The 25,025-nt window shown below is 31.9% G+C and overlaps 1 protein-coding gene across 3 annotated transcripts in view; it reads left to right on the top strand.

Annotated features, from left to right (window-relative positions):
• The window catches only part of LOC132938616 (uncharacterized), a 63,849-nt gene that overhangs the window by 27,455 nt on the left and 11,369 nt on the right, over positions 1-25,025 (top strand). For all 3 annotated transcript variants that reach the window (XM_061005549.1, XM_061005550.1, XM_061005548.1), the window contains exons 4-5: positions 669-884; positions 17,732-18,106. In XM_061005549.1, coding sequence (XP_060861532.1) covers positions 669-884; positions 17,732-18,106 — 591 coding nt within the window. The remainder of the gene's footprint in view (positions 1-668; positions 885-17,731; positions 18,107-25,025) is intronic.

Here is a 25,025-nt window from a genome sequence, read left to right as displayed (position 1 = left end):
AGATAAGTTTAAGTATCAATTATAAGGCTAAAGTTTTAAACGATGACAAACGCCCCACTGTTATTGTCACTAAGAAAAAAAGGTTTTGATTACGAAACTAATGTATTTGGTTTAAAATTAAGATTTTTGACAGAAAAAAACTTGTATGAATAATAATAATAATAATAAAAAAACCATGATAATCTAAGCTCCAATTCATTTAAATCTGTATACCATATTACTCATTTACTCGTTAAATTGTCAACCAGAAAATAAATAAATAAATTGAGCATATTTCATGAACTTCGATCTGTCAATGGATAGGTACACTCACCAATCGAGCTTCTCGGGGTCTTAGAAGTGGTTATTATGTTATTATGAAAAATGTGATCTTAAAACATACATATTATAATATATTATAATAAATGATATAAATCTATAGTAATATTACTTTTTTTATTAATATCAAATAATCATAAAAAACATAAATTGTTATCACGTACTTTGACGGCGAGAAGAGAGAGTGATCTACTGATCTGCGACCCTAGAAGAGCCAAGACTTGTACTTTACCCATAATATTGTGTAATACATTTTGACTGATTTTGTTAATGAAATGGATAGACTTTTGCAGTGGATATACCGGAAAATACGTGGTAGTGGTAAAGTTCTAATAGCATGGGTTTTATAGGAATATGAAGAAGATGACGACGACGACAACGACGATGATAACGATGACGTCGAAGTAGTGATTTCGGGAGAACCTGCGGAGGTGGTGACTGATACGACGGCGGTTGTTGCGTTGGAGACTGTAGTCGAAGAGGACGACGAGCAACTTAACCTTGGACCCGGCGAGTTCATAGCTGGTGACGGAGAAAACGTCGAGCCACAGATTTCAAACTCTCCGGTAAGATGTCACACGTTTTACGGTTACTTGCCTTAAGACAGTTGTAACCTCAATTATTATTATTAATTATAATATACTATAGTTACTAAACATAAATCATTTGCTGAAAAATTCCAAGTAAGTTGTGAACTTCGTAAATCAAAAATTGAGAACCTGCGTATAAAATATAAAGTGCTCGAATATAGCGTGTACACCACATTTAAAGCAGTTAGTTAAAAGCAAGATTTGCCATTTTTCTCACTAATTGTAATCCAATTTTCTATTTCTATTATAATTATTACATTTATTATTATTATCGCCACTATGCCACTAATCACTATGTTACTTTTGCATTATAGTATACTATATTAAAAATATTTGCTTTGAATTTCGATAGCCCCCCGAAAATTTTCAAAATTTACAATGCGGCACTCCAAAAATATTAATTAGTGACCCCTGCTATAGTAGTATAGTATATCTACCTATAGATTTTCCTGGTGGTTCGTTGGCCGTGTTTTTTCCCCACCAATTACTTTATTCTACTGATAGAAAACTATAATATCGTTAACACCTATTGATGTGAATATTTCAAAAGTTAAACCACTATAATTTTCATTAAGTATTTAGAAATACCAGTTTCATTTTAAAGTTTTTTCAAAAACGGGCACAGGAAAGTATATTTTAATAACATATTATATAGGTACCTACAGCTCATTTGTAAGAGTATTACAAATACGATTATGGCATTGGACACTCTCATCCTATATACGAATGAAATATATTATTGTAAAAAATAGAAGGGAGACATTTATTATCATTATCGTCCTGCTATAGTGGCGTCGAGTATCTATATAAATGCTTGTGAGGCCATGCAATGGAACCGCCTAAAATATTATATGGCGTGGGCAGGTAAAAATTATTTATGAGTAAAAGGAATACTTTTACTCTTCTCACATAAATGTATAATATCGATGTTTATTCCATAAATCATTATATATTACGAATATTATTTAGACTTTATAATAATAACGAGATTCTAAAAATCATAAACGTTACTCGTGAAGTAAACTGATACATTTAAGCATTCACTAAATTGGCATATTGCTATAAATTATTGCAAGTTTCCTCGTCACTTAAGCTCATCAAATGACAATCGCGTGCCCATTCCGTGTCATATTTAATGTAGCATATTGAGGTATTACACATAGCAAGTTTTTATTATTGTGGTGTCCCCGAATTGGCCTCAGAGAATGGGCGAACTTCAATAGGATACACTGTCAATAATTGTATTACCATAATACCATATTATACATGTTTTAAGTCCGAATACCATTCGCTAAAATAAAAACTTTGATTTAATAATAATATATGTATATCCATAAGCCGACCAAAATTCAGAATTCTCCCATTATCCTCTGTGTCAGCTGTGTTAAAATAAAACAAAAGATCACTTTAATACAAATTAAACTTTACGGATCCAGAAAGCCTAAAGGTTGATAATTGGAACTTAGGTAGGTATAATCAATATTATTGCTAAAATGACTTCACCAAGCTAAACCTAGAGTATAAGATAAACTAATTATTAATTGTAAGTTATTATCAAATATACGTAAATTGGATGAATGACTTGGGGATGAGTAGCACCCCCAGTTAGAAATTATCACCCTCATAATTTATGCCATTTATGGACTAGTTGAAAAAAATAAGTGGCTTCAGTACCTTCATCGCAATTCAACCGAATTTCTTTTCATCATCGTTAAATATGAACATTAATTGTTCATGTATTTACTGACTCAGTGTTATGCCTTTCTTTGTTAAATACAAATATACAATATCTAGATTTTTATGCAATTATAAATTACCAAAACGATAAAATAGTTCAATAATCAAAGTCTAATAACGATACCTGCAACTTATATTCTTGAAAAATAAATAAAAATTAAACATTTAAATTAACTTTGGTTAAAAAAAAACTTTTGCTAAAAATACTACCCAGGAAATACTAAAAAATTTAAACAATTGACGGTTGAATTATTATAATAAAAAATTATTTATAACCCTCCACTTTGTAAACAGAAATAAAAAAAAACTGTCTGTTCAAAATACGTTATAAAATAAACATGTATAATTAATATTTGCATTAAAATAATGAAAAATATGTATAATAGCCCAACTGTATACTGTTTAATGATTTCACTACTTACCTGCAAACTTAACATAGTATCTTAACATTATACAATTACCGTTTACTTATAAATTAATGCTGTTACAACTACCATTATTATTTTTATAAAATTATTTTATTACAATATTATGAAACATTAAGTATTTAAGTATATTATATTTATCTCATGAAAATGCATTCAACATTTCATTCAAAACTAAACAAGTTATTTCTTTTTCAATATTTCATATAAAATAATAACAAAAGTATATAGAACCAAAATGTGTAGTTTAAAAAAAGTAAGAAACGCATTTCCCGAGAGATATCGGCTACTATAATAGTTAATACACATTATAAAATCACTGTACCTACCTTATAATTGTTTATTATAAATAAATCATAACGTATTATGTCAATGAATAGATTAAAATATTATCTTTATGTACACGAACATCACGAACATTACATTAGAATAATAATGAACATAATATTATGCATTTTAAATAAAATCTAAATACAAACAATATCATACTGTAGTCTGTAGTTTTATGTGTTCTTAAATGACTGCATATATTGATGAATTTATCTCTACAGAGTTAGAAATGTTTCGAATTTCCTTGTAAGCTTCAAATAGTCAATTTACTGGCACTGTTCCTCGTAAAATGTTTTGCTCGTTTCCAGGCATTCATTTCAATACAATGAGATCAGTGAAATGTTTATAGACTTCAAAAATAAAAAAACAAATTTCAAATATTAAATATTATTTCATCTAAATCTAAAATGTATTGTTATACATTATTATAATTTATTACGATATGTTATTATACAACGTACAGTCAAACTTTCATATTACAAACTTTCGTTCAACAAAATTATCTGTTTAACAATATATTTTTGAGAGCCAAACAAAATGTATTTAAATATTTTTTATGAAATTCTCTATAATACGAATTGTTTTTGTTGCCTAAGTATAATTTAACCTAAATATTCGTAATATGAAAGTTTCACTGTACTAACAAAAATAAACGACAAAAGCTTCCTCCTAAAAAAATAGTTTACCGTTCAATATTATAATTTATAATAACTAATATTTTTTTAAGTCCATCACAGATTACATTTTATGAACATTTAGGAATTATAATGTGGTACTGTGTACTCAGACACCGTTTAAATATAAAATCGATTGTAATAAAGTGTTATTATTATTATCAGGACTTGTCGATCGGTATGGTTAAAAAAACCATTTTTTTTTGTGTGTGTGTGTTTGTATAAACGCAAACGAATTACTTTTTACTGGCATATAGGTGTAGGAATCATAAAACCAAACATGTAATATCTTATTTGTCGAAAAGCCAAATATTTTCCAGAGTTTTCGACGGGAGTAGGATACATATCGAATCCGGAGAGTCCGGGTCGGTGGAAGGGGGGTGGGGGGGTCGTATACCGGCTAGGAATGTTTATGCCGTTATCCTTTCCGGCTGATTCTGTTTTACGAGCACCGTCGTTTTCTTTTTAGCTCGCGTGTATTTATAGTCGCCCCCGCCGGAGACGAAGACGGCGGTGACCGATCTGTTTAGGTTTCCGAGCACGTCCAGCCGAACACGGGTATAGAAAACGAGCTAAAACCCCGCGACTTGGAGTGTGTGTGTTATAGCTTATAATTTATATTTTATATGTTATATCATGTTTATAATGCATTATTTAGCAAGTGATGTTTTGAATTTTGATATTATAATATCTTGGTGCATAAAATATTTTAAGCGTTAAACATACCGAGCGCAGGTGATAATAGTATGTCCCTATCATGCAAATCTTGAGTGAGGTGTAAATATGTGATACTGTGATCAATCAGTGATCAGTGATCTTTGAGGTACCTACGGCTGATTGCAGTTGATTATGAGTGGTTTGCTAAGAAGACAAATATGAGCGACATTAACCTATGGCCTATAGGTAAGATGACTACGCAACACCTGCGCATACGTTGTCTGCGTCTTACAAATGCATAATAGGGAGCCGGGTTAGGTTAGGTTTAGGACTTTAGTGCCTCAGTAACCAACCCAAATGGGCTAATGAAAATTCAGATTCTATGTAAAAAAATTATTATATTAAATTTATAAAATTTACGGGTGAGGTTGTAGTCTCGCGCGTGATGTGTGCAGGCGGATTCAGCGGGGAAAGCAGCTGATGTGCAGGTGGGAAGACGTTTGGAAGACTCTTGACCCCCCCCCCCCAGCTGTTCTATGAACCAGCCGATTTTTCTATCGTAATCAGCAGGCCCAATTCCATTAGCAAAAAAAATTTCAAGGAACCTAAAATAGGTAGGTAACGTCAAACCGTCAGTAACTCCTAAGTCCTAGATGATAAATTGCAATACCTATACGTTCCGAATAATCCATTTAACTCTATTATATTTAATATTAAAGTGAATTGACCTATTATCAAATTTGAAATAAGGATATTATCTAGTGAATCTCGTAAGATTTTAATTATATTATGAATCGTCAATTTACTTTAATATTAAACGTATAATAATTACATGTAATAGAGTTAAATGGATTATTCTGGACGTACAATATTATCGCTATTTCGTGTGTTTTTAACAAGGAGACAACGAACGTGAGTGTCTTAATTGCGGAATGCTTATGTTTGGGAAGAAAAATATTTTACAAATAATTATTAAAATGATTAAAATTAAATTAATTAAATCAAAATTATTTTAATATAAAAAATTTAAAAATTTCAGTTAATAACCTACATTGAATGAAAACTTTGGCGGGTGCTATTTATATTACTATAATAATAATATATGAAGGTAGTACCATAAATAGTAGTAATAACGTATATAATTTTTAACACATATTTATAAAATAGGTTACCTTTTAGTTGATACATATTATGTTAATAGCGTTAACCTGTTTAATATCCATCATATACATACTTAAGGAAATGGTGGTATATAGTAACACTCCAGACTTTTATATTTATTAAAAACAGAACAGTTAGCTCGAAGTTTTTGTTTACCTTGTCTTAAAGGTTAATTTTTCTTTCAGTTGATCTCCGCGCCAGATCACGACTCACAAGTATATTTTTCAGATCATTCTAGTTACAAAATCAGTGCACGCTGTGGCAAAATGGTTAAATTGACTTTCGTTTGTGTGTGGTAGGGTGGATAGGGTTTGGGCACGTATAGCTATAATACAATATATTATAAAAACATAATGTGTGAGAGTTCGGCCGGCATTGCAGCAGTTTCTGTTTTCTTTTTAAAATAAGGTCTTACCACACACTTTTCCTTTTCATTGATTGAGGGGATGTTGGCAGGAGAGAGGTAAGCCGGTAAAGTAACACTTCTTGTAGCCAAAGTGTAATGCAATCATGGTTATACGTACCTATGCCTTCTCTAAATTCGTAGCCGTGCTGCACATTAAAATACTAACGGTGTGTCCAGTCTTCTTAAGTATAAAATATAAATAATAATATAATATAATGTATTATAATATAAAACCGTAAAGACTAGAAACAACGATTTCCAAAAAAAAGTTCATAAACAAAATTAGTAATTATGACCTCATTTAACCTATAACCTACCTACCCACCTAAAGCTTTATTAACCTAGCCTAATCTAATGAAAACTATTAATAGTCGACCATCGTTTAATAGAATAGTGAAATCTATACGATTATATTTAATATTGTATTTCCAATTTCGTAAACTGTAAACATTTTAACATTTTAATCGTTAATATATTTTTATTTTATATATTTAATTATAGAACAGCATAGCATTTCAAAATGTTTGTGTAAGTTTAAAAATGTGTTGATTTCATATATTATAATGATCGATTTTTCGAAATTTTGAATTTGAATATTTTGTCCTCGTATATATTTACCGTTGGATAATCTATGATGTATTGTCCTTGGATATTTTGGTTTGGATATATTTTAGACCGTGGATATTTTGACCGATTACCGCGTTATGACACGCGGCTAAAAGTTGAGATCCTCAGTGCCCGGACGGCGGTGGTGGCGGTCTAAGATTAGAACTCGGCCGGCTGAGGAGACGACGTCATCGCTGGGAACGCACGTCACGCCGACGCAGTAGCGCGAGCGGCCGGTGCAATATCATATTTTACAATATTATTATAATATCGGCATCACCGTCGTCTGCGCGTTACCGCTTCGTATAACACACATTGTAATGTCACAATAGTATATTGTAATAATAATAATAGACGTATAATATAATTTAATAATATAGTAATATTATTATATGTTCGCCGACCGTCGGGATATTGAGAGAAGCTGTTGTAGTGCGCCAAAGGACGAGAAGAAAACGATGTAAATAAATCGCTTTTCGCGGATTGTATTTCATATTATTATTATTATTATAATATTATTAAACCGTCATCACGTCGAACACGAGATTGTCGCGCATTTACACGACACGGCCGCGTCGCTGCAGCAAACGATCCGTACGGTAAGATTGTCAGTGTGTGTAAATCTCTCAACGCCGCTCGTCACGACCGACCGTCATATTATTATATTATATCGTACACGATACTGCCGAAATAATTCCTCTGCTGTCGTCGTATGTTCATATGTTTGGCGTGTCAACGCGTGTGCTGTGTATTATTATTATTAATATTATTCGGTTTGGATTTGTTCTTTTGGCCGCCGACGATCGCACAGGCGCCAGCGCGGCGGATCTAGTTTTTTAAAATAAAAATTCTCGCGATCTCCCATTATAATATTATCGTACTGCACGCACCAGGCGCGTACACAAACAAAACATTCGGGGGGAGGGGAGTTCATAGATAAATTACACAACTATCAATTTTCCGGGGGAGATTGACCCCCCCCCACAATTGTATACGTGCCTGATATAGGTACCTAACCTTGTACAGTCGAGTATCGACAACTAGAAAACTTAAATTTTTTTCCTGCCCCTTGAATAATTGTTTTTAAGTTGTGTTTAAGTAATAGGTATAACTGGAAAAATATGTAATTCGAATTCATTTGTATTCCCCTTGAAATTCGAGTTATCGAGACTAGGCTGTATTTACTTCCTTTAAGCAGCTGTCACGGCTCCAAGGGGGGGGGGGGATGGGCACTGGGGCCATGCTCCCTCAGGCTTTCAAAAATGTTTAATTTCTTAATACATATTATATGAGATTATTGAATTAGATATCTAACAATTTTAATTTGCCTGAAAAAACATATTATGATATTAATATTATTTGATGTGTATCATGTAGGAACGTATCGCCAGACCCTAGACCGTGTACTAATTAGTAATTTGTGGAAAGTACCATTATTGGTCAATTATTCATAAGTCATTATTGTAATTTGTAACAATATGTTAAACATGTTAAATATTATTTTGTCGACAGACGGTTTACGTATATATCGACGTATTATGACGATGGCATATAGCATAATGACATTCCAACGAGACCCGAAAAATTTAGTGATATTTAAAAAATAATGCCCCCCCCCCCCCCTTGGTAAGTCTCTGAAGCCGTGCCTGGCTGTAAGACGTCTTATTAAATCGATTGCGCCAAACTTTTTTACATGTCGATTCCGCTGGCTCATATATTATTATTATATTATTATTTATTGGTACAATTATTATACTAAATACTGCCGACGAGAGGCTGAACGAATTCTTTGATTATTTATGTGATCGTTACATTGCGATGAAACATTTAAATCTAATCTGAAAATAATGGGCATCCTCTTCGGTATATTATCATCGGAACGAACAACTAGCTGCAGTTGCGGATCGTTTCAGTCAAAACTTAGCTTACAATATTCACTAAAGCGCATCCTAATATGATTTGTATTTCATTTTGTTTTCGGGTGTATAGAATTGAACATCAATAAAATGAGTAAACTCAAAAATAAAATTATTGAAATGAAAACAATGTGCATAACAAAACATTTTGACAATTTTTATTATTATTTATTTTTTTTGTGGATTCATTTATTAATATTACTATTTTTTTTTTTTAAAACGACAATATTTTTTGATTTTGTGAAAATATATAATAACCCCCATCAGTATTTGAGTTATATTTATAATTTAATGTCTTATTGTTTTTTTCGGCCGTAACAATATGTATACGGTATCGATGGCCGACGGAATCAATATAAGATATAATAATTTCCAGTGGAATCGATATCCCACGGAATTGATATTAAAACAGTGGAATCGATAAAACCACAGTTTTCACTCGAAATTCGGCGAGGTGGTTAGGTTTGTGTACATTTTATATCACGCGCCGCCTATTTGTCATCGAAACTCTTGATCAAGGTTTTGGCACTCGACTTTGATTGACGACTGGCATATTATATTACTCATATATTATAATGTAAATGTTGGATCATTTACGCGGGAACACTCATATTAGAATAGCCACCGATTCAGGTATTCATATAAACGGCGATCTATAATATTATTATACATACATTTTGACCAACTTATGCACAACTTATACTACGACGATGATAACAATAATAATGATATTATAGTAATGTCGTTATGTCGGTCGGAATAAATAATAATATAGTTATCTCTGGGACGAGAAATTATATGCTGGATGTTCAGCGTCGTGTGCACGGGATCGTTATAATAATTGGGTGGTGAATTTAATGCACTATATAGTTACCTTAAAATATACATTTAAAATTACAAAAATGTAGTTTAAAATATACTTAAAATTCCAACAAATGATTTAAAATATACATTTAACACTTTTAAAATATGCATCAAAATACAACGTTTAAAATATATAGAAAGTATCTGACATAATAAAAAACATAATAAAAATAATTAATGGAAGTGTTTAAAATACCGTAAAGTTCAATAAAAAAAACTAAAAAAAAAATGTCAAATTATGCAAACAAATGTAAAATTAAAGTATTAAAATTAAATTCATTGTTCCGCATTATTAAAACTCTGTGTTAAAAACGCTAACTCAAGACAAACGCTGCAGCAGGGGCCTTACAAGTTCACAGCCTTATATTTATTTTTATTATTTTTATATTTTTAGAAATATACTTTCTATAAATACATTTTATTTAATAACTACTATACCTAATATTATGTGATTCTTACACTCCCAGTTATAGTATTATTGTAATATGTTTTACAGTTCAGTGTTGGATATACCTATACCTATAGGCGTACAATACATACGAACGTCTTACACTTTCAAACCTTATAAAACCGAACCCATTGCGACACTGCGTACAATCTTGTATTCTTGTATCATATTATTGTTATGGTTAAGACGGATATTATTATTATTTATGTTTGCGTGTGTGGTGTGTGCATTACATTATATTGTATTATGTATGTGACATTTCGACCGATGTAATATTTTTTGCTACGTCGCTCGTATTCGACGAACCAATCAGGTGCCCTATTGAAAATCCCGAGTAGCTCTCTGCACAAAACCTCCGTAATGAATTCACGCGGAGAGACATTTGGAACTAGCAGCTGCTTTATTATACAGAATCTGTATACAATTTTTGCCCTTCTTTGAAAATCGTGCCAAAGCGCAGAACAAACAAGCAAGTCCATCGTTTTATATTTATGTCGGAACACGTGACATTTTTATTCACAAATCGATAAACATATTTGAATTTTGAATTTTTTTTGATATTATAATATACAATACCGACCACTGATGAGATTTGAATCTGATTCTTTTCATTTTGTAATATTTATTAACTATATTTATTGTTAATAAGGGTAATAATTTTCCCGAACCTTCATATTTTGAACATTTTGTTCCATTCTGTCGTTTGTTCTACAAACAAAAATGTTTTTTTAAAAGTTATAATAACAGGCGTTAAAATATGTTATATCAGAGGTATTCAAACTATACGTATGCGTCGCGACTCCCAGGAGCCAGGGGCGTCGCTAGAGTTGGCGAAGGGAGCCGCATCAAAGCACCGGAAACAAACATAATTCATGTAGGTCATGGTTATTAATATAAATATTATTTATAATCATTAAAGCGATTATGGTACCCAACTATAATGAAACATATTAACGCGACTATTTGAAGTTTTATTTCAAGTAGGTACTAAAGTCACTGTTATTATCACTCATATTGGCCATGTTTTATCCGTATTGTTTCAATTTTTCATAATAATTTGGGAGCCGTATAAATATTGTGAACTCACAATGGAGCCGCGGAATGAAAAAGTTTGAATACGTCCTCTGTGTTATATTATGTTTGTTTCGACGTACAGTTTGTAGATTTTTGACGGATCGAATAAACTATATATATATATTCCAGTGCATACGAATTGCTTCCCCCAAAATATGTAAGAATACCTCACATCCTAATCGTAAATAAATAGGGTTAACTAGTTGCCTCCGATGTCCAGGCAGTTCATAATTATAAACGAGTTACCACCCAAAAACCCAAAAATGTTCACACTAATTGCCTCCCGTCTAGCCGTAGGTATAGCCCGGTATAGGTATAGGTTCATAAACTAATCATTATAGTATCCACCCATATTTTCGATATTTAAATAAACTTTAATCGCGTAGGAATTACCTATGTACAGTATACACCCATAATAATTAGTAACATGCACCATCATTAAAGGTTTACGTTTAAATCGTTTAATACTTATTGTGTGCTTAGGATTTTGTCAGAGAATCAGCCGTCTTTTCCCCTCGTCTCCGATCTCTAATCAATGAGTAACGACCGACTAATGTAAATGCTACAAATCGGTTTTATGACTTACGGGTATTTTTTTCTTTTCCAAGACGATCATTATGTATATATATATATGGCCGGCGTCCTGTAAACGTATATATATGAAAGTTTGTCATTTAGGAAAAGTCACGATCACAATTACAGGGTTTACGAATGTCAGTCGAAACTGCAGTGGCAATAATTATTGGTGTCGGTGGAAAAAAAAAATGAGGATTTTCCCTTTTACGAGGTACTCGCGCATCGTCGCGGAGCGTTTTGGATTGATCGCGAGGAATTCGCCGAAGCTAGCAAAGTTTAATATAAGACCGTCGTCATGTCGTGTTGTCTAGCCGCGAAAAACACGATTAATCATTCTTTATATTATGTATAAATATATCGTTCACGTCTTCTACAGTACATACTACATATTTGATTAGCGAGCCGAGTTTAATTAAAAATCAAGATTTATCGTGTACAATCGTAGTATACCCACAAACGGTTTATTAAACGCTACCGCTATTTATTTCGCGTCGTATACATAATATTATATACCTACCTGCATTATACTTATTACTTATACATAGCATAATGTAATTATGCACACGAATTTCATTCGTAAATGATTTAAGTATAGTAGCGCTCACCTGTAATAACGCGCAACAGTACAACAAAGAATCGGGTTCGGCCGGTGTTTGTATATAAGTACATTTGTTTTGAACCCTCCTGCGTACACCTTAATTATATTATGATATAAAACGCAATACGATACGAGACATTTATCCTGCTGCAACTTTGCGTGTCAAACGAGCGGAAAATATTCCGTGTTACTCGCATCGGATCGAAATGAGTAATGACATATTATTATATTTTGTCGTAACGATAATATTATATATTATTATAATTATATAATAGGGTTGTTTCCGGCTGCGACTCTTGTAAACATATCACATGGGCAAAAACGGGCCAGGTGAGTAACCATGATGATTTTTTTTCAGAGGGTTTTTTAATTTTTATATTCAAATATAACACGTGGGGCTCTAAACGCTCCTAGTGTATAGTCATCAATCTTCATATTATTATTATAAAATATGAAATAGAATCATATACGACAACATGTTTTGTAGAAATCTGAATCTTTTCAACACCTATTTTCCCACCCCCCCCCCCATCATCGCACTAAGCTATACTGGCTAGACTGCTAAAGCAAACATTTATAGTTTTTTTTTTTCTACACATCTTTACTTAGGTATATAAGCAGCTATATTGTGTTATAGACTTCACGATTATGCGCACATTTTATCATTGGTTAGGTTACATAATTATTGCTACGGAAATACGGAAGTTGTCTTCATTTTTCATTCAGGTTGTAACTGATTATGAACGTGTGTATATTTCTGATTTCATAAAAATGTATGACCAATATGTATCTGCGTTTTGATATTATGTTGATGGATATACGCAAAATTATACATTTGTACATTGTATACCTATAATATAGCAGAAACAATATTATACCCACGCAGTTATAACTATCAGCCAATTGTGAATTCACTCGATCAATTTTACAATATTCGGCCATATACTATTATTACATTTTACCACTTTGTTTATCCTTCCTACACGCAATCGTTAAAATATTTTGACTTGGACGTTTCTGATATACATAAATACTAATTGAAGTTAGACCATAGAGTAATATTACTCTATGGGTTAGACCCTGATCGAGGAGTTTGGGACACGTATCATGGTTGAAATATACAAGGTTATTGCATATTGTATACCCCTTCTCAATTAAATATTTTATGATTATCACAAAAATGCTAGCGTAAAGGGAGCCAACAATAATCAAGTATATGCGGGAATTTTGAATTTGTTAGCTTTTGTCGGCGTATTTTTGATGATAAGAAAAATTGTTATTTGTGATATCCCTTTACGCAGCCATTTTGTTTCTGATGATAACAATCCGAGTCATTAATATACAATGGGAGGCGTTCAAAATCCCGACAATGATAATCCCGAATGGTCAATAACCCGACACCAAAATCCCGACAAATCAAAATTGAAAATAAGACAAATGCTTGCCCTGGCTTTTATTCCATCTGACAATATACCTGCAGCATTTGATGAACTTACAGCGACATTTCCTCCTGAAGCTGAAGAAGTTGTCCAATGGTTTGAAGACAATTATGTACATGGCCGGATTCGTCGCCGAAACCAAAGAAATGGTAATATTATACGCACAAACCCACTTTTTCCGCCCAAACTTTGGTCAGTGTCAGAATTAAAAGACCATGGAATTCCTAGGACACAAAATATTGTCGAAGCTTGGCATCGACGTTGGTCAACTTTGGTTGGTAAACCTCATGTTGGAGTCCATACAATGATCGAGGAGCAGAAAGAAAGAAAGAAAGAACAACAACGAGTTGACTTAGAAATTGAAAGTAATAATCATGGAGAACCAAAACCGAAACAGAAGAAACAAATAATTGACAGATTTTAAACTGTCGGTATTATGATTTGTCGGGATTTTAAACTGTCGGTATTGTGATTTGTGGGGTTTGGTGTGTCGGGATTTTTTCATGTCGGGATTACAATTGTCGTGATTTCGACCCGGACCCATATACAATAACCTAGCTGTATATTTCAACCATGACACGTATACTAATAATGATCCATTTAGTATAATAGACAATAATTTTTCAAAAAACTATTAACGTTTTTGAAATGATTTTTTTTTTATTTTTTATCGTTATAATTTTTAATACTTTAATTAAAATTTGATGAGCGGAGTGGAGTAGTACAGGTTTACTCCAAATACTTCGAAATACGCCGAATAATATTCTGCTTAGGAATGTGAATTATAAATGTATGTTGTTATTCATAAAAGTAAAAACTTTAAAAAAAAATTAGAACAATACCAAATAATAAAAAATTATGTTTAGTAACCACTTAAAATTGTGTAAAAGAAATGTTAAAACGTTAGCGTTTTCTAAAATAAAGAGTGTAGGTATAGCGTTGAATATTATTATAATAATATGTAATATTCTTTAATTATTTATGATTGTTATTACCATATATATAAATATAGGTACCCACTCCTGGTAAATATTACGGATGAGTGTAACTAGTAACTTAAATTGTTAACTTCAAAATATTTTCGAGCGTTTTCGGTGTATATTGAAATCAACGAGAAACAATTTTATGGTTATTTCGAGAATTACTAGAAAATTCTCAGTACAAAACGCCTGCAAGCTTCATACGATACATAATAAATTATAATTGACGTCTGAACAAGAACATGAACAGTGCGAGTTTGTGACAACATAAAATATTTACTGTTTTGTTTTTCCTGGAAATGACAGTTTAATGGATTTCTTACCATCTGCAGCGATTAGCGGCTTAAATACTCATAAATTCCATATACCTACAGCTGTTCACAGCCAATCAAAAATGTCAGTACATCAAAATTCAAAATAATCACCGAACAAGCGTTTTAGATAAGAATAGCTCGGCGTCGACATTTTTTTTACAAAATTAACTTAACATTCATTTATCAAAAAAAAAATTAGATACAGCAGTGCTAATTTAGGCTGTACTTAGCTGTATACGCATGCAGTATTAAAATTTTGAATTTTAAATCTACGAACAACCGGTTATAAACGATTCCGATCTCATAAAATAGTTTTAAAAATGTTTCAACATTTTGTTAAAAATACATACTACACGGTTATCGTTTTCATTTTAGATTCTGAGCGGAGCGAGGAAGCTAGTGGTTTTACGATGGTGTTTACTTTTTTTTATCCTGTAGAGAGATAATTTTTCAATTTACGAAAAACCGCTAAAAATGGGATTTTAATGTCTAATGCTTTGTGTATCACCATATAAACGAATAAAAATGTATAATATTATAATATTAATTCAACTTACAGGATATAATAAATAATAACAATATAAAATATCCAGACTGACAAACGTCTCCGCTCAGAATCGTTTTTCTTATACAATGATATTATATTATCATTGAATTCAAGTTTAATACAATCCATTATACATTTACCCACTTGTAACCTACTGTTCAGCCGGCGACATCCATTTACCTGCTTTTTTTTTCTATAGATTTTGTTTTTCGTGGTTTTATAATTCTAACCTGGAAAAAATGATTCGTTGAAAATATAATTCGCAGTGTTCAGCTAACAATAGTATGTTCAATGCGTTTAGAAATTGTATACAAAGGTGTGCACTGTGGTACCGTGTAATTTTGTTTAACTTTTTTTTACCCGAAACGCGTTTTCCGAACAAACAAAAGACCAATGACTCTATTCTCCGCTGACTTTAAAATTCTATTATAAAGTCGGTAGTGCGCACAGCTATTACGGTGCGTACTTAAATTTCGTTCAATTAACTATACGCACTTACCCTTATGTATACACCGAAAAAACAAATATAAAGAACAAACTGAACAAATAAAGATTCTGCAGGTCGGAATGATTGAATTTACGTGCAGCCACATTGTGTCGTACGAAAGTAAATTATTATTTATATTATGTCACCGTACGCGTACAGAAGCGGCGCATTTTTTTCCGACGCACTTGAGTGCATAACGTGTCTTCGAAAATCTCCAAAGTCATTCACTTGAAGTCGTCAGTGATGTACTCGAATGTTGTACCTATCCAATTGTTGATGGAATCCGAGCCTGCGTATGCAAATATGTATAATATAATATAAATACGATATATAAATTATACGCAGCAGGTACGCTTTTTTATTTTGTGAACTCAAATGTCATCCCTACATCATGAATAACAATTCGAATTACTATACATAGAGAACATCAATATAGTCTGTAGAAGAGTGACAAGTGGTACTTAAACCAGAAATCAGAATGGTTTGTAAAGTGTAAAATATTTTGTTCTCATAAATACTGTTAGGTTTTTTATACGGTCGAAATCCGACGAGTGTAGTAATCATTTCTGTGTATCGCTTATCCAAATTATTCAAAAATATATGTTTTCGACGCTCAACTCTCCAATTACATAATATGTATATACAGTTGAATCTTTAATTAGTTTTATTTAAATGTTTTTTCAGGTAAAATGCAATTGCACCTGCAAAATTAGCAATATATAGTTATTCCATGAAGCCTTTTTTTATTCCACTGTAATAGTTTTGTATTGCTCTTTTCGTTGTACAACTATTGTTGCGACACGATGCATTAATTTCATTTAACTAAGGGTAACGTGTGGTGAACTAAATAATACCACTCTGTAAAAATAATTTAATAAAATATAATAATATTACCTTTGTAATATTTCTTCTAAACGCTTTTCGACGACGATGCTGCCAAACATATAACCGTGCGTAACAAGTTGCATATAGTTCGGAGCCGTGAAAACTACGTTTCGGCGAGCCCTACGACGCGTTTGACAACTCAGTATCCGGGAAACATACTCAGTAGTTTATATTATATTATATTATTATGTAGTGTATTTTCCCTGCATTTATAATCGAGATAGGCACAATAATTAAATATCCAAGGTATAGATGCGAATACATTTTGTTTTTCCAAGTAACCTATATATCCACCACATGTTAGATTATCACTTTGAAAAAGGTTTAAACAGAAAAATAAAAACTGGCTCATACGTATACTTTAAAAACTAAACAACAAATTTCCATTTAATACGATGTCACAGTCACATCGATGAGTTTGCAAATTATCTCTAGAATTTAAAAATATGGTGTAGGTACTTGAAAATTCCAAAAAGCGGATTTTGAATAACTGTATTATTGAATGAAAAAAGAGGGATGCACGTGCTTGGCGAATCATCCTGTTTAATTAAAAGCACTTTGTCACGATTTAAATATAATTTCGGAATCATCCCCTAAACCAACCCTTGAGTGTCATTTACACTGCACTCGTATATAATGGCGTTGCCGTAATAATAATAATAATAATAATATAATACGTTCGTTGATTGCCTGTTTCAGGGTGTCGAAAACCTGCACGAGATTAATATTATCAACAACGATGGCCGTCATGTCACCGTCAGCGGTGTGGCAGCGGCCGACCAGGAACGGGACACCCACACCGCTTGCCCGTCGACGGCGACCGCGGACGGCCCGGAGGGACACGCCGCTGCAGTGACGGCCGACTCGCTGTCGACCGGCGTCGGGGTCGGGTGCGACAGCGACGACCCCGACCGCCACGACGAAGGTGATCGCGCCCGACAACCGCAGCCGCAGCAAGAGCCTGTCCCGGTGCAGCGCAGCGAACAACCCTCGTCGCATCTGGACGCGGCGGTGCTGCAGCCGCATACAGCGTGTTTTGACACCGGAAGTAACCGCCAACTGCACGATCTGACGGTAAGTACCTATATAATACGTGCATGGGCCATGGGGGCGTAAAACACTCATTATTAAAAAACAAAAGTTTTTGAAAACATTTCAATCATTTTCTAAACTTTTTTCTTTTTTCAACTATTCAACACACATTTTTAATTTCTTATTCCGAAGCAGAATATTATTCGGAATATTTCGTTCTATACAAATTTCGGAGGAATAGTGTTTTATTTATAAACAGTCTGCATATAGTAGACCAACATTAAGCGAGGTCATCCAAACTTTAAATACCCAGGTAAAAGGTATACCTCATAAAATTTTCATTCAACATTTGATATTCATAACAATATAATAGTAATAATAATAGTTCTTGTAATAAAATTAATAAGTGTATTCCGTTGAATGGTTCACCCACTATAAATTGAACAATGGAGTAATTGAAACGGGTGGATCAACAGGGTGAGGGATCCTATTTTGCAAAGGGTGCGCATGCAGTTTCGGCTGAACTTCGCACCTTTATTTTAGTAATTTAATTTATTTAAAAATGAAAATTCCATACAGCTTATATAAATGTATTACAACAATATAGTAATACAATTTAATTTGAGGTGAATAATATTATTAATTGGATTGAAAAAAGTTTAATATTTTAAGAAAAACAAAAGGATGGATTCAAATTAGCATGTAAAACAAGCAACGACGGAGTGATTGAGTTTTATCTTTATAATATAGAAATGAAACATTGGGATGTAGAGTGAAACCGAAATAGAACGATGTGTGATGCGAGAAGACGCCTTAAAATCAATTTGAAATAATAACGTAGAAGAATCGAGATTGCTATTTTTAATAAAAGTTACATTAGTAGGTAGATATGCAAATATTACTCAAACATTTTTAGAGGTATTTTTTTTACAGATTTAAGCCAAAATTATTAGTCCTGGGCTGGCAACCTCAAAAGATTACGCGAAACTGTTTGAATTTGAGAAACAATTTGTAGCTGTGCTATAGGTCTTAGAGGCCAGAGCCATAATTCTAAAATCAGTCTGACAACATATAACACGCATAAAATAAAAAGTACTTTGAATTATAATAAAAAATAATATATAATATTGCAACACGATTCTTACTGTGGAAATATCAAACAACATAAACATCATCATATATCATCAACTCGATACATACTTTTGTGATATCAATTCGTTGGTTTAATTAAATATAATTTGAAGTAAAAAAAACACGGAAAACTCAGGTATTGTTTCCGTGTGACGAAATAAAAAAGAATACGCGTCAATCATTAAACATAATCAGAGTAGTGTAAATACTAACTACAATAATAATATATAGGTACCTATAGTATTATATTACTCTAAGGTAAGACCGTAACAAGCTATAGAGACTTCATCGCTGTTTAGGTATAATATCGTTGATTATTATAGTAAATATTATTTCATAATCAATGGTATAATAGCAGTTGTCAAACAATAATAGTATCATGTCCTCGCAGAGTCCCTATCGCCACTTCCAATCCACGTGCCACACCGTAAACACGCGGAAGTTCATCGCCACTTGCGCGCATTATGTATAATATATAAATATTTATAGTTGAGTTCATACAATTTAATTATTAACTATATTACGTACAGTTTATTGTTTAGGCGTTTGCGGTCCAAATTCATTCGGTTTTTGGTTTGTATCGGTCGGTGTGTTTTCATTCAACTTACGGTGGTTTATCTATGGCAATCTATACTCGTTACAGAAACGCGTGTTTCCGGCCCACGGGCGTTTACGACTCAATATACGCATTACTGTTATACAGTCCGTTTTATAGATCGCGACGCGCTTTCCGTACAAAATACGCTGTACAAACAGTCCGGAAAAAAACCGTCTAGGGAATACTAAAAAAACCAAAAACGATTTTATGGCTATACACTTACTGCGTTGCGTTAAAATAACACGCGTATAATATAAAATTATATATATATATATGTACAGACCGATATATAAATAAGACATATATTGCGTCGCCACTCGCCGCCACGTTTCGGTGGAATCGGGAAAACTGATATTGGCACAGCGATGGCGTTTTTCCAAGGTATATTTTTGACTTGTTTAGTGGTGGCTGGTTTCCTTCACGTATCATACTTTTAATAAAGATGCGTATAAATTCTGAGCGACAATCACAAGTACGAGCGTGGAAAAATATTACCCTCGTCTATCATTGCTGACCATCAAACGATTGAAAAGTGTACACGTGAAAACGTAGGTATGGTTAGGATTTCCGGGTGTTCCATGAAAGAATAGGTGATGGACAACGTTACGAGTCATTGATAGATTTATAAGGCATTGTCCTGGAGCAGTTACCTCCGCTGTCACAAGGATACTCTATACACCCGTATTTTGTTTTGTGCGTATACACATAATGTTGTTATTTCTGAGTAGGTAATATTACAAATAAGTTAGGTCTTATTACCTTAGTACTTGGGAAGGGTAGTCTATATACATTTTGCACTCTCGATGAACTGCAGATTTTCTTTGGATGGCAGGTCCGTGAAGTTAGCCGCACAATGTCAAAATTTTGGCTCCAAATGTTGTCAATAATTTGTAAGTATTTGTAAGCACAATTTGGTAATTTGTAAGTACAGCCGTTTTCAATTATTCTCAAAAGTTTAAATCACGGCTAACTTCCACGAAACTTGGCCGTTTTGGCATTTCAAAGTTTTTGACTACTCCAAATCGTCATGGGCAATATGTAAGTATTTGTAAGCACAAATTTAGAATTTGTAAGTCATCCATTTCTTAATTATCCCAAAAAGAAGTTGGCCGTGCTTTGTCGAGCTTTTTGAACTTTGATTGTTCCAAATCGTTATGTGCAGTTTGTAAGTATTTGTAAGCATGAATTTAAAATTTGTAAGTCATTCCTCCCTAGTTTATTCCAAAAAAGAAGTTGGTCGAAAATTAATAAGAAAAAGCCTAGTTAAATTAAAAAAATATCTTAATTGGATAATAGTTTTAATAAAATAAAAAATCAGCTAAATAAAAATTGATATTAAATAAAATGTAATTTCAATAAAAAAGGTTAGTTAAATTAAAAATCTAAAGTAAAAAAAAACTTATATCTAAAAAACCTAAATAGAATAAAAATTCAGTTGAATAAAAAATTTTCATTTAATAAAAAATCAAATATTAATAAAAGGAGCGAAGTTAAATTTAAAAAAATATAAGATCAATATATAAAAATAATAATATAAGATTAATATAAGATTTTTTATCCTATTAAGATATTTTTTTTAAATTTTATTTAATATTTTTAAGGGATGACTTACAAATTTTAAATTAGTGCTTACAAATACTTACGAATTGCGCATGACGATTTGGAGTAGTCAAAACCTTTGAAATGCCAAAACGGCCAAGTTTCGCAGAAGTTAGCCGTGATTTACACTTTTGAGGATAATTGACAACGGCTGTACTTACAAATTGCCAAATTGTGCTTACAAATACTTACAAATGACTGACAAAATTTGGAGCCAAAATGTTGACATTGTGCGGCCAACTTCGCGGACCTTTAGATGGCGCTTCGCCCGTATGCGCTTAAACGACGAGATCTCGTTATAGTCCACTTGGCACTCTTAATATAATATATATGTTTACAAATATTATAAAGTATAGGGTTAAATAAATAAAATATGAATAATACAAGCGATGACGGTTTTTCGGTTCTCCGGTCCCTCACATTCTTATCACGATTATATTGTTATGCGTGTTATGTGTATAAAATATCGTGAGTCGACCCGCGGACGAGAACTTATTATAATAATATATTATACAAATGTCTAATACACGACGACTAAAATAATTGCTTACTGAAAATTACGTACGCATCGCCGTGTGTTTCCCCCCACCCCCCCACCGCCACCATTTAAATATATGATTTGGTTCCCGGGCTTATATACACGCTTAGTTTGCAGTGTTTGTTAAACCAAGGGTATATACTGTCGCGGTACGTAATATTTATATTGTAAGTTGTAACCAGGATTAGTAAGAGATAACGAAATAAAACAAAACCATATGGAACACAATAATATGATACGTCTGCACACATATGCAGCTCTTGTTCCCCTGAAACACATTATTATATAATGCTAATTTAAATATAAAATCAACTCTTACATACATTACCATGTGTTTATGTAGATATTAACCTAAACGGTTTACGTTTTCGTATTTTTCGTAACATTTAGAATATTTAGATCGTCGACCAACGTTGCAGGGTACTATTGTTTGCCATCATCCCGACACTACATCGTCCCAATAGTAGATACAAAATCCAAAGAGTATCCACACCGCATGCAGATACATCGGTACATGGCTATACTGACTAATTTACAACAACAGTAAGTTATTAAATATAAATATAATTATGGGAAGCTATGATGAGCTCAAAGTAAAGATACAAATAATTTCCGCCTCCCGACATCGTCGAAAACTATCAATAAAAATACAGAATCAATCAATATTGGCTTTATTTCAGTGCTTGGAAAGTTATTTTGAAAAAGGAATTAATGAACGTGAGTTCATGTCCATCTTGTTAAAAAGGAACTAAATCGTTTATCTTCGATACTTCGATCACTACATGTTTTGAAATAAATGCACATTTTTATAATTCGTGATTTATTATAGTAGTTATAAATTATTATACGTATAACAGATAGTTATAATAGGACACAATATATCAAATTAATTATACTATCTAACAAGTTAGATAACTCATGTACAACTACAACAGGTATACTTAAAAGTATATTTGAAATATATCTATCAAAAAAGTTGTATCCATTAATTTCAATCTTTTTAAAAGGAAAAATTACCAACGATCTTTTAAATTTCCCCCAGATGTTATTTAATGTTAATATTAGTATTTTCTATACTTTATAAACTAATCCACACTAAATTTGTATGATTGGCTGAAGCTAGAAATTTGACAGAATTCGTCAAAATCACATAAATGTTCAAATTATTTTTCAGTTAAGAAACATAGACGAAAATAACATACACGTTGATTTAAAAACTGTTTTAAATCATTTTCCTAGTTAAAAGTGCTTAGAACAAACATTTTCCAAATTTATTTGGCAAAATTGTTACTCGACGGTGCCGTATCTAGCTTAGTTTTGAAGTTCGCTCGGAAATCTTTGCACCACAAAATTCACAAAAAGTAAAATTTGTATTAAAAAAGCCATAAACAGGTATGTCCCCAACCTAGTTTGTATGAGCTATGCATACAACTTACTCTATTGGATTAGTATACACTATACCTACTTTATATTATAAATCATAATATTTGTTGTCAAAATGACGTAATATTTACCTATAATTTGCAAACATCTTGGAAAATAATATTTAAAAGTGTGTATACCTTAACGTTATGAAATATTCATTTTCGCATTAAATAAATCTACATCATCAAATATGAACATATTATATACATTGAAATATTATATAATAGTCGTGCAGTTATAAGACTGAAGCGAATTTAATCACTACAGGTAGGTAAATGTATTTAAATTATAATATATAAACTATAATGTAATAATTTATTTTCAGTTACATATTTTTTTATTTTAAACTGAAAGGAAATTACTATATACCCCAATAATGCTTCCTTATTTTTAGGGAATTTAATTCCCAATGAAAGTATAATAAAAGGGAATAATGATTTAATTCACTTTCTTGACGAAATTATAAAATTAATGCGCTAATTTAAATAATAATTTATTTATTGGAAAATGGTAATTTTGATATAAATCGTTATAATATTTTATCCTGTATATAAACTATAAAGCGTATATGAACAAATTAACCTATTACTTCATATATTTAGTACAAAACAATTTCGACTAATTGTAAGCCTTAAAATGTAAACAATACTACCTATGTGTCATACTCGTCCAAAATCATTTGTTGGTGTTCGTGTTTGCGTGATTTGTTATAAACGAAATTCCGCAAACCACATCAGTGAATATATAGTTTATTGTCTTTCCCTAATACTTTATTATATTTTTCGAAAAATCAATAATTCCATTTTAGATATCACATTCGACAAACCGGTGTCAAAAATAAAACAAAAAAAGGTAAGCTATTAAGGTATTATTATGAGAGTATGAGTCATTTTGCACCACTATATAATTAGTAACCCATCAGCCATCCCAAGTACCTATGTGATTTTTTTTAAATTTGAAAACAATGATAATTAATATAGTACCTACCTAAGTAAAAAAACAACTACTGAAAGCAAACCTTAATTTAACCAATCCAAATATTATGGTTAAAATTTTTTTAGACACAGTTTCTTGCTTCCATCATGTCGGCATCGATTTTCTCAGGCACAAATTCGAAAAGTTACCATCCTAAAAACGCACATATTGTATAAAGCACAATCTGTGTTCAATGCCCAATTTGTAATGGTGCTGCAAGAAACTTTTCAAAGTTTTGATACTCTCTCAAAAAGTGTTTACCGAAAGAAAAAAAACACAGTATCGTTTTAAAACACTAGAACTTATCTAACTATCATCGGCTGTCCTCGATCCGTTCAAAAACTATAAGTTCTAGTTAAAGAAATACTATATAGTATCAATATTCAATATATATATATAATATATAAATAAATACGTGTTGGAGTTTAGAAAAGATAACGTTAAAGTTATAACAAAATAATTGAAATAATATCATCAGGCGTTTATTGTTAACGAAATTTCATCATAGGAACATACATTACCAGGGATTATGAACGTCATAATACCAAATATAACAATACAATCTCATAATTATAAAATTAATTATTATAATAATTAAAATTAATTAATATTTACTTACCGAGTAAAACTATAAAATCAATTAATATATTAAATATTTGTTGTACTAAACAGAGAAAAGTAAACATTATACGTTA

The sequence above is a fragment of the Metopolophium dirhodum genome, chromosome 2 (assembly GCF_019925205.1).
Source record: "Metopolophium dirhodum isolate CAU chromosome 2, ASM1992520v1, whole genome shotgun sequence".
NCBI lineage: Eukaryota > Metazoa > Arthropoda > Insecta > Hemiptera > Aphididae > Metopolophium > Metopolophium dirhodum.
This window is presented reverse-complemented; position numbering and strand designations above follow the sequence as displayed.